Raw genomic sequence first — 12777 nt, 5'->3', positions numbered from 1 at the left:
CTCATGGATTTATTTTTAGATTCTACTCAAAAGTCTTCATATTAATGGAGATATTTTTCATCTTTTAAACCCATGATCTTTTTCATATATTTTCAATGTGGAACTTTGATTGTATTTCTAACAATCTTGCTTCAAACGAAGGACCACCATTACTCTCATGATTTGGGTCTCCCCTTATGTATCACTCTTAACCTACTCTCAATTCCTTCTCAAGCATTCGGTAATTCTTGACTTGCTCCAGGTCTCCCCATAAGATCAGGCCACTCTTGACCTACTTTGAGCCTCACACAAACATTTAGTCACTCTTAACTTATTCCGGGCCTCCCCTCATACATCTGATCACTCTTGACCTATTTTGGACCTCCCCTCAACTTCGTTTAAGGCCACAATCATGACCATGACTCGGATACTACTTATTAGGACAAAAAAAAATGCACATATATCCATAATGATATGATATTGCCCACTTTAGGCCTGAGCCCTCATAGATTTATTTTTGGACTTTAACCAAAACATCTCATACTAATGAAGATATCTTTCATCTTTTAAACTCATAATTCTTTCCATATATTTCCAATGTGAGATTTTGATTGTATTTCCAACACTTTTTGAGTTTTCTGCTACACCATGGACTTAGTAATTGATTGATGGACTTAAGGAAGTGGAGAGGATTTTAGTGGAGAGGATTTTTTTTATTATTATAAGGAAGTATCCGATCATGTGAAAGTGAAATTAGTTGTCGTCAAACTCAGAGGCCAAGCTTCCATATAGTGGGAGCAATTGTGACGCTTACAAGACTGGCAGGGCAAGGCTAAGATCATTGATTGGGAGAAGAAAAAAAATGAAAGATCATTTTCTTTCCTTCAATTACCCTCAAACCTTGTTTCAATGGCTACATACATTGAGGTAGGATGCAAGTTACCAATGTGCTTTGTTGGTGAAAATTCATAGAATAAAAAAAATCAATGATTCCGACCAAAACCGTTGGCCAGCTCACCCTCAAGATTCACGTTCTATCCCGTAGTTACCACAAGACAATAATTTTTTAATTGATGAAAACGTGAGAGACAAGACTAAAGCAACTAATGAACTAGTGTATGACGATGATGAGGTTGGCGAGGTGCTTTATGGTGATGAACATGAGATCTTAGTTGTTCGTGAAAGTCTACTAACTCCCAAGGGAAACTCAGAGAAGGATGACAAAAGTGAGGGGAGAATCACGTGTATTTAAAAATTCTTTCTTTTTCTGCTTTTAAAAATCAAGTTTGCAATGGAAGAAAATTGAGTAACACCAAAACAAAAACACAGTACACAATCGATTACTTGGTTAGAAGCCCATCAACTACTACTCTAAGGCTCACGCTCCCTTAGGACATATCCGATGGGCAATCCACTAATAGTCGAAATATGGAATACAGATAGAGAAAGTGTAACAACCTACATTTTCTTATACAACAAGAATAATAGTAAACAACTTAAACTGATACCAACCACTTGTACCTCGAAGTTGTTTCAGTTATTGCCATAGAAGCTTGCTCAAGCGTCGATCCGATGTAGTAAGGCTGCAGCACAGCAGTAGCAAGGAAACGACGTAGCAAAATGAACTTGAAAGCTTGTATATAATTGATTTGGAAATTTGTCGCCGAACCCCCTCTTTGATACTACATTATGTTAGTGTAGTTGACATCAATGGTCAAACCTAAGTTTTTATGAATGACAAGTGGATTAAAGTTACGTGTTGTATGATCTAACCTTTCTACCAAGTGTGTAGGACTTGACTGGTCTGACACCAGGCTAAAATCTAGCTAGATCTGAAGGACCTGATAGCTGGTGTAGAAGTCTAGATAAGTCAAGGAGTGACCCGATATTTGACAAAAAATCAACTGGGTCCAAGGGACCTAACAGCTGACCGAAGTCCAGTTGGGTATTCGAACCTGACAACTGGTGGAAAGCCCTGGTGGACTATGAGAGAGTCAAGCGATTTTGTATGGTAAGTAAAGTAAGTCACTGAAGGAGAGTATTCCAGTGAAGATGAGTCATAATTAGGGGCATTAGGCGTAGGTCAATTTAGGTCTATTTTAGAAATCTAAATTGAGACTGCGACTAGATCCTGGTCTCGGGAAGACATGATCTAATTAATACTGCTATTTTATAATTAATCTAAATTGAGACCGTGACTTGCTATAAGACTTCATATAGTTCTTTACATATAGACATGTCTGTGAAGTTCTTACTGCAGCTCGAGTGCAAGTTTTCCTTCGACTTGAGTTATACAAGTCATCTTGGTCATGGAGACTTATATTTTGACATCTTAAGCAAGCATCTCATTGAGGTGTGGATCCAGGATAATTAGGTATAAGTCGTAGTATCCAAAGGTGTTTGGATAGCCCACAAAGGATTCACCGCTCCTTGCGAGGAGACGTATACCCTATGACTACTCGTTAGGATTATTATTCAAATTCTTTGGCCAAAGTATCACATGTTAAGAGTACGAGACTTTTGAACACATGTATGAGTAATTTGAATCCGCAGAACGAGGAAGTATTATTTGGGCTAGGTGTGACATAGTCAGTCTAATAGGAATAGACACATATACCATGTCCTAAACTAAGTAGGTATAAGACGAGTGAAAAGAACTAGACATAACTCACTATAGCTACTGAAGGATTCAAAATTAGTTCTGAGATCAACTATGACCTTTCTAGCTAATTGGGGATCATGATGTACTATTAGGTGTCACTCATGATCGTTCTATAATTAATTAATTAATTATGAATGACCAAAATAAATCGGAAGCCTATTGGGTCACATGTACTATGAGTCTCTAAAAAATGTAAAATAAGTTAGAGAATATGATTTTTCATATCAAGAGATACATGTTTGGTTGAACCATACATAAGACAAATATGGAAATATTTGTCGGATCGGAAGCGCGGATCAACCACATCTCTTATGGAAGAGTTAGACCCTATTTGGTTTAATCATGAACCGAATTAGATTAGTCATGAACCAACTTAGTTAAGTTGTGAACCAAACCAAGGGGTTAATGGACTAATTTTTTATTAAGGCATAATAGGTTCGATTTGGGCATTCTAATCCAACTCATTAAAGAGGATTATATATAGATGTAATTATAAGAGAATTAGACATAATTTTATTATTTGGTTAATTTGATTTTTAAAAATCAAATCTTCCTCTCCTCTCTCTCTCCCTCTTTCCTTGCTATTAACAACATGGAGAGCTACTCCTTGTTGTCGTGAGCCACCGAGCAAGGAAGAACTCCTTCCTTGTTTGCTTCTTCCTCTTGATTCCTTTCCTCTGCCTGTGGCTAGTAATTTCCGAATGAGAGGCTTGTGCAAGGAGTTATTTTGAGGAGCTTGGCGTCGATACGAATAGAGGTGAGGTTCGACAACGTTGATACGGTTGATGTCCTTCTCGTTACAAGTCATCCGTAAGGTATACCTAGAATAATAGTTAAAAAATTTTGAAATATTTTCTATCTACAGAAAACATAATGTTTATCAAAAAAAAAAAAAAATTTTAAAAAATAAAATTTTAAAATACTTTTAAAAATTCCCATGTTGCGAGTAGATGCTCGATCTGATTATTTCCTTATTATTTCAGTTGGCGGTTAGTTCTTCTAAAACGTACCTCACTCTGATACTAATTATTAGACTGTTGGTAGCCAACTAGAGGGGGTGAATAGTCTTGAAATTCAAGTTAGACAAATTTCTCTTTCTTTTGCTTTAGCATATAAAATATAATTTTTATCTAAAAAAAATTAAAATTTTCAAAAATAAATTTTCAAAAAAATTAATTATGAAAATATTATTTTCGATAAAAAATCATAGTAATCCAGATAATTTTTGAAATATTTCTATCTATAGAAAACATAATGTTTATCAAATTTTTTTTTTTAAAATAAAATTTTAAAATAATTTTAAAAATTTCCTTGTTGCAAGTAGATGCTCAATATGATTATTTCCTTATTACTTTAGTTGGCGGTTGGTCATTCTAAAGCGCACCTCACTCTGATACTAATTATTGAATCGTTGGTGGCCGGCTAGAGGGGATGAATAGCCTTGAAATTCAAGTTAGACAAATTTCTCTTGCTTTTGCTTTAGCAAGAATGCACAATTAATTAATAAATAATTTACATAAAATAAAAGAAATCAAGTAAAAGGACTAAGGAATTTTTATTTGATTAAACTTAGGTGGTTGTTAATTCAGTGTAGTTGAAAGTTCCACTAAGAAAAATCTCCTTTGTGTAGGTGGAGTAACCTCTTACAAACTTTGAAAGCTCACAAAATAACTAGGAATTGAATATAGTGATTATTGATGAATTCCTAGCTCCTGGAAATTTTTTATAGCCTCTTGGGAAAAGTTACTGTTGCGCTGACGTAGCTTAGAGGCGCCTCCAAAAGAATCCAAGGCGCTTCCAAGTGGATAAAATTTTATTCATGCAACAACGATCACTCAACGACTCTACTATGTTGGAGCACCTTCAATGTGATTGTAGGTGCATCGACACTATTCATCCGAAGCACCTTAGGCACATTGGAGGTGCCTTGGGTTCTGAATGCGGCAACTTCTCTACTGAAACTTGAAGCGCCTCTAAAGCTATTGGAGGCACCTCAAGAATTGTTCATCCGAATAGTCAATTGCTATATTGACCATTCATTTCCCATGCTCGCTTTGGTGATGCTTCGGTGGTTCGGAATTGAGCTCACCCGAACTCAACTCCGGTCTTCTCCTCGAGCAAGCTTCCTCTTAGCTTCTTGTCTCTCAAACGCTCCGCGCACATCTTTCTCATCCACCGGTGTACTCTTCCATAGCTTTTCGTCCCTCGAATGCACCGAATCCGTCGACCTGTTTTCCATGCCACCCTTCTCGCTGTCGCATCTTTCGCTCGACTTCTTGTGTTCCTAATTTCCTGTATACTTAGACACAAGATATCAAAAGATACAAGATCTAACTTAATTCGGTTGATCATATCAAAACCAACTTGGAATACGTACAATATCCAACTCCTAAATATCCTCAATTCTAAATCCCCAAAAATTAAAAAGTTATCATTGTCCACCTTTTAGGGCATCTCCAATGCAAGATTTATGAGAGCTTTGTAAAATCAAAAAAGCTGAATAAAAAGTCTTGAACCATTACAGAGGTGAGGTTTGAGGTTTATAATTTAAGAGCAATAGTGAAAATACAAACATGCTCTTTTGTGTTAAATTTGATGCAATATGCATGAAACTATGCAACTCATGCTATGACATGGATCATAAGAAAGCTCATTTAGAGCTTTAACCATTGCTCATATTTCAATGAGCTTTCATATTATTGATGTGGCATATTGAGATCTTGAAAAAAAACTCATTTAGAGTTCTAATTATTGAAGATGCCCTTAATGGACCTGATTACATGTCAATAAAGAGAAATCATTGGGCACAAACTCATCATTACTAATATCTTTCAAATATCCTTTTAATATCTCCATTGTAGATGTCAAACATGGAAATTAAAAGCTAATCAAATTGAAGTTTGGAGTAGTAGACTTTAGTAATTTGGAAGTCAGTCAACTCCACAAAACTAACCTTTCAGAACGACATTAGACTATTCTTTTTCTGCTTTTGTGGAAGATCAGGATGCACGATTGACATTTCTCATCACATTCTTAAATACAATTAATTGTTTATTTGGTGGGACACTAGTGTTCGTACTCATCACGCCATTGTTTGGAGTCAAGTCCACTTCTGATTAATTTATTGTTCTAGTTGGGAATACAAATATATGATAATTAACTCACGGCCACTGTGTAATATAATGGAAGCCAAAACTCTACTTCTATAAGAAGAGACTACATACCTGTTACCTGTGCAATATTCACTCTGCATTCATTGGTTGGAGAGGAGCAAGAGACTTAGCCAAGTGAGTAGTAGTAGCTCGCCAAGTTTTATACAGAAATATTAGCAGCGGTGAGTTGAACTTAGTTTTTCTAACTTCTCAGACATTCATTACACTTGGAAGTGATGCAATATTTGTGCATGAACTTGCATGTTTTCTCTTTGAATAGTTTGATTTTCAATTAATCAACGTACTGTGTATATCTGGATAACTAATCAATCTTTCAATTCTAGTTACCTTTATTAGATACTGATAATGATAATTGATTAGTAGGACAATGGAATTCATCGAGGTATTGCTGCTACTGATCACATTGACACTAGTGAAGGGCTCAGCAAGTTCAGCAAACACAAATGAGAATTTTATTTTGCCTTCAAATTGTCCAAAAGCATGCGGTGATATAAAAATTGAGTACCCTTTCGGCATTGGCAATGGTTGTTTTTATGCTGCTGGATTTAACCTTACTTGTTCATCTGATTCTAATCCCCCAAGACTCTTTCTAAGGGATAGCACTATCCAAGTAGTGGGTTTTGATATGGAATCGGGACTGATTCAAATTGAATCACCGTATGCCATTTTGGACGCAGATACAGAGTCTATCAATACCACATTGATGAATATCACGAATTCGCCATTCTCTATCTCCAGACAAGTTTATGGTGATGGTTCATCCATGACCAGTATAGGGGGCAACAACTTGTATGTGGGAGGTTGCAGTGCTACTGCCAGTATAGTTGATCTCATTACCAACAGCATCGTTGCTATTTGTCCGTTAATATGCTCTTCAACAATTGATTATGGATTTATGACTCAAAATGGATACTGCCAGATTTCGTTGGACTTCTTGAAGTTTAACAATACTTCATTGATTCTTCAGTTATCTCGTACAAATGAGAATGAGAATAATCATACGATTAACAGTGATAGGTCCAGCATCATAAGCATCTTGTGCAATGGATGGAACTGTCCCTCTAACAAAACAGAGTTTCAAAGTTTTATAAAAAGGGAAAACAAAGCAAGAGCAGAGGCCTCTCTTTCTTGGCATATCCCGGATCATTCTTCGTGTAAAGAGGCCAGGAATTATTCGGCCACTTATGCTTGTCGCAGTTCTAACACTGATTGCTATGACATCCTTGCTGAAGAATATTTTCCCATCTATCTTAGATATACAATTGGATATATTTGTCAATGTTCTTTGGGTTATTGCGGAAATCCATATTTACCAGATGGCTGCCAATTAGGTGACGACTAATTATTATTACTTTCTTACCTCCATCCTTTTTTCATTGATTTAGCGGCAAATAGTGGTGTCCAACCCAATTAACCTAAAATGATTTAGATTTTTGAGTTTAGATTAGATTTTCAGATTCAGTATTTTTATATTTTAGAATTGGGTCGATTTGTTTTATAGATTTCAGAAAAATATGGGAATAATGTAGTACCATATGTGTATATATATGTGCTATCAAATGTAAAACACTGGTAGCGACAGTTTGGCAAATAACCTTAGTTATGTTTGGCATATTTTATATGCATCTATGTCAATGTGATGATTGTTTGTGTGTTTTAATAGATACAAATTTTACAAGCATTCCTGCGAAAGATTGTCCAGACAAATGTGGAAATATGACGATCCCTTTTCCATTTGGGTTAAAGGAGAAGTGTTATCGATCCAAAGAGTTTGATCTATCATGCAACGAGTCCTCTCATCCTCCAACTCTCCTTTATCATGACTATTTAGAAGTGAAAGCTATTTCGTTAGAGGATGGGAAATTGGAGCTCTCACCTTATGATGAAGCATATGACTCATCAGAAAATAAATATATCATTTCTCTGAAACAGCAAAACATACATAATTGGATAGTTGGCTATCAGACTTGCGACGATGCTATGAAGAACAAGAGCACCTTTGCATGTTTCGCTCGACACAGCTCTTGTTTGGACACGGGTATCACAAAACATCACAAGGGTTATCGATGCGAATGCATGCAAGGCTACGAGGGAAACCCCTATATTGATAATGGATGTCAAGGTATTAAATATATATCTTCTCTTTTCTATATATATAAGAATGAAATAAGTAAAAAATACAGAAGGAATGACAAGTTTTGTGGATTCTAGATATCGACGAATGCAAATCTTCTTCAACTGTTTGTAAGGGAATTTGCGTAAATACAGAAGGAAGTTTCAATTGCACGTGTCCTCTGGGAACATCAGAAGATCCTGTACATGGAGCATGCATCCCTAACAAAAAGAAAATTCTTTTATTAGGTAAGAAAGGGAGTCTAAAAATCATGTTGGTTATTCATTATAAGAAAGTCTACAAGTTTTTATTGGTGGCGTAGAGTTTTTAAAGTTTATAATGGTATACAATGCAGGGATCAGCGTTGGCGCAGGCATTGGCGCAGGCCTTTTGTTCTTATGCATTACATTAGTCATCCTAAGTAGGAAATGGAAGGAAAGAAATCAAAAGAAAATAAGACAAAGGAACTTCCATAAGAATCATGGTTTGTTGCTTCAACAACTAATCTCCGCAAATGAACTTGTTGAGGAGAGAACAAATATATTTTCTTTGGCAGAGATAGAAAAGGCAACAAATAATTTTGATGAAACTCGAATAATTGGAAAGGGAGGACATGGAATAGTTTACAAAGGAATTCTATTAGATCAAAGAGTTGTTGCTATTAAAAAATCAAAAACGATTAAAAAGAGTGAGGTTGACCAATTCATAAATGAGGTTGCTATTCTTTCTCAAATCAATCATAGAAATGTAGTTAGACTGTTTGGATGTTGTTTGGAAACTGAAGTTCCTTTGTTAATTTATGAATTTATCTCTAATGGGACTCTTTCAGATCATCTTCATGTTTTACAAGGTGAAACAAAATTATCATGGGATGATCGTCTCAGGATTGCCATAGAATCTGCTGGAGCGCTTGCCTATCTACACTCAGCTGCTTCTATATCTATTTTTCATAGGGACATCAAATCATCAAATATTCTTTTAGATGATACTTTAAGAGCAAAGGTATCAGACTTTGGAGCATCAAAATTCATTCCTCTTGATCAAACACACATAGTTACTGCTATACATGGCACTTTTGGTTACTTAGATCCGGAGTATTATCAAACTAGTCAGTTAACAGAAAAGAGTGATGTCTATAGCTTTGGAGTTATTCTTCTTGAGCTTTTAACGGGAAAGAAGCCTATCTACTTAACCAACACCGGGTCACAACAAAATCTAGCAATTAATTTCCTTCAAACAACGAGAGAGAAGATACTCTTTAAGCTCATAGAAGATTGTATTTTGCAAGAAGCAACAGAGCAAGAGCTTCTTGAAATAAGTAATTTGATAGAAATGTGTCTGAGTTTGAAAGGAGTGCAAAGGCCTACAATGAAGGAAGTTGAGTATAAATTGCAAGGCCTAAGAAAGATAAAAACAAGAAAGAACAGACTTTGTATTCCGGAAAGCAACGAGGAAACAGAATTGGCAAACCAAATAAATCAAGCAAATTCCAGAAATTATAGCTTAGAGAAAGAATTCATGTGGTCACAGAATTACCCACGGTAAGCTTAATTTACGCATATGCAAGTTCATGTACAATATGCATCCATGTGTTATATATCATCTTAAACTTTATTTACTTAATTTTGTAGATATTGATGTATTTGTTATTTCCATCTTGTCTCTAAATTTAGATAAATTGAATTTCATGTACAATCTGCATCCAAGTGTGGTCATCTTTGTTAGATTATATAATTAATTAGAATTATTTGTTTATAGCCTTGAGGGCAATTTAGTCTTTTACCTTTTCAGTTAAGGTTTGTTTAGATTTTTTCTAAGATTTTTTCTTTAGACTTTTTCTTGTAATTAACTATATAAGGCCTTGTACTCTTCATCTTTTGATTCATAAAATAAAGATGGCTACTCTTTTTCTTTGGCGTTAATTTCTACATGGTATCAGAGCCTTTATTTCTATCTTTTTGATAATTTGATTGAATCATTGTTAATTCTATCTACAATTTTCGCGGATCGTACAGTTTTGATTGGGTTCCTTTTGTTTTCGCAATACTTGGTTTTGTTTGGTGTTTTAGCAATACTCGTAGAGAAGAACAATGTCTTGTCCAATTCTTGATGGCTCTTTGCGATGACTTTGAAGGATTGCGTGGAACAATTTTACATCATAGTCCTCTCCCTTCTGTTGATTCAGTAGTACATGAATTGCTAGCTGAAGAGATTCGCCTTAAGTCCCAGGTTGATAAGAAGACTATTGCGTCATCTACGCCATCAGTTTTTGCAACACCACAACGATCTATGCCACATAATCAAAGTAGGTCGACTTCGAAGGTTTCTATTGACGAGTGTGCCTATTGCAAAGAAAAAGGACATTGGAAGTCTCAATGTCCATTACTATTGAACAAAGGTAAACAACATCAGCAGCAAAGATCTCAGTCCCCACCATTGCAACATCAGAATGCTTCGTGGAAATCTAGTAATCAACCACAGTCTGGTAATGCAGTGGCTGCCCCCTCTTTAGATCCGCATATGCTTGAGCAGTTTCAACAATTCCTTGCTTCACAGCCCTCTGCCATGTCTGCTTCTTCTCATATAGGTTTGTCATCCTCTAGTGCATCAGGTATATCTTCCTCTTTATGGATCTTAGATTCTGGAGCCTCTCATCATATGTCACCTAACTTGTCATCTTTTATCTCCTTATCTTCTAATTCATCTGTATCAGTTATGACGACTAATGGTACTCCGATGCCATTATTAGGTGTTGGTTCTGTTGTTACAACTTGCTTATCTCTTCCCGATGTCTATTTTATTCCTAGTCTTACACTTAATCTTGTTTCTGTTAGTCAATTGTCTGAGTCTGGATATTTAATCTCTTTTTCCTCATCCAATTGTTATGTGCAAGACCCGCAATCTCAGAAGGTGATTGGGATAGGCCGTAGGCAAGGGGGACTCTATGTTTTGGATAAGCTTCAAGTACCAGATGTTGCAGCTTCTAGTATCGATTTGTCATCTTTCCGATTGAGTCGTTCTTCTTCTGATTTTTATTTGTGGCATACTCGTCTAGGTCATATTTCAGCCTCTCGTTTATAATTTTTAGCTTCATCTGGAGTATTAGGAACTTTAAAAAGTCATGATATTTCATATTGTAGTGGTTGTAAACTAGCAAAATTTTCTGCACTACTTTTCAATAGAAGTCTATCTTTTTCTCCTAATCCTTTTGATCTTATTCATTCTGATGTATGGGGGCCTTCTCCTGTTACTACAAAAGGGGGATCAAGATATTATGTTTATTTTATTGATGATTGCACTCGTTATACTTGGGTTTATCTTATGAAACACAGATCTGATTATCTTACCATCTTCAATAACTTTAAAGCTCTTGTCAAAACTCAACATTCAGCAGTTATCAAGTGTTTTCGTTGTGATTTGGGAGGTGAATACACTTCCAATACTTTTTCTCACTTACTTGCATCAGAAGGTACTATACATCAAACATCATGTCGAGAAACACCTGAACAAAATGGGATTGCAGAGAGAAAACATAGACACCTTGTTGAGACAGCCCGTTCTTTCTTATTGTCTGCAGATGTTCCTAGTATTTTTTGGGGAGAAGCAGTTCTTACTGCTACTCATGTAATTAATAGGATTCCAACTTCTCACAATTCGGGTTTGTCTCCTTTTCAAAAATTGTATGGTCATGCTCCTGATTATTCCTCTTTACGTGTTTTTGGTTGTACCTGTTTTGTTCTTCGACCACACATCGAGCGTGATAAATTGTCCTCTAAGTCTGCTTTATGTGTCTTCCTTGGTTATGGTGTTGGTCAAAAGGGATATCGTTGTTTTGATCCAGTCAGTAAAAAATTATATGTCTCTCGTCATGTTGTGTTTCTTGAGCATATTCCTTTCTTCTCTATACCTCTTCTATCACATGACATGACTCATGCAGATCTTATTCACATTGATCCCTTCAGTACCGACATCGACGAAGCCTCCCCCACGGCTACTCTTCCACATGACAGCTTCAATGAATCTGGTATTCTCGAGACACCACCTCCACCTCCACCTCCACCTCCACCTCCCCCTCCTGCGCCTGTTCCATCACCTCAAGAGATTGCGGACAATCCTATTCGTCGGTCTACACGTCCTCGTAAGTCTACTAGACTACCCGATTTTGCTTATTCTTGTTATTCCACTTCCTTTGCTTCTTTTGTTGCTTCTGTTCATCGTCTTTCTGAGCCTCTGTCCTATAGAGAAGCTGTTGGTAATCCTCTTTGACAGAATGCTATGGACGAGGAATTAACTGCTCTGCATCATACTCATACTTGGGATTTGGTACCTCTACCACCAGGAAAATGCGCCATTGGTTCTCGTTGGGTCTATAAGATCAAAACTAAATCTGATGGTTCTATCGAAAGGTACAAAGCTCGTCTTGTTGCTAAAGGTTACTCTCAGGAATATGGCATGGATTATGAGGAAACTTTTGCTCCTGTTGCTAAAATGACCACTGTTCGTATGTTAATTGCTGTTGCCTCTGCTCGTCAATGGAAAATATCTCAGATGGATGTCAAAAATGCTTTCTTGAATGGTGATCTTCAAGAAGAAGTGTATATGATGCCTCCTCCTGGAGTTTCTCACCGTTCTGGTGAAGTTTGCAGGCTTCGCAAAGCTCTCTATGGACTCAAACAGGCGCCACGTGCTTGGTTTGCGAAGTTCTCCATGGTGATTACCTCACTTGGCTTTCGTTCCAGTAATCATGATTCAGCTTTATTTGTCAAGAATACGCGTACAGGTCGTATACTTTTGTCTTTATATGTGGATGACATGATTATTACCGGTGATGATTTTAATGGAATTGAGTC

At 36.4% G+C, this 12777-nt stretch overlaps 1 protein-coding gene across 1 annotated transcript; it reads left to right on the top strand.

The window, feature by feature from the left end:
• The first annotated feature begins 5878 nt into the window (after positions 1-5878).
• LOC121983931 (wall-associated receptor kinase 1-like) lies at positions 5879-9617 on the top strand. Its single transcript, XM_042536636.1, has 5 exons — positions 5879-5975; positions 6178-7145; positions 7478-7936; positions 8026-8175; positions 8283-9617. The coding sequence occupies exons 2-5, from the start codon at positions 6182-6184 to the stop codon at positions 9470-9472; spliced, it is 2763 nt and encodes a 920-aa protein (XP_042392570.1). The 5' UTR covers positions 5879-5975; positions 6178-6181; the 3' UTR covers positions 9473-9617.
• Positions 9618-12777: the final 3160 nt, after the last annotated feature.

This window comes from Zingiber officinale, chromosome 5B, assembly GCF_018446385.1.
Source record: "Zingiber officinale cultivar Zhangliang chromosome 5B, Zo_v1.1, whole genome shotgun sequence".
Classification (NCBI taxonomy): domain Eukaryota; kingdom Viridiplantae; phylum Streptophyta; class Magnoliopsida; order Zingiberales; family Zingiberaceae; genus Zingiber; species Zingiber officinale.
This window is presented reverse-complemented; position numbering and strand designations above follow the sequence as displayed.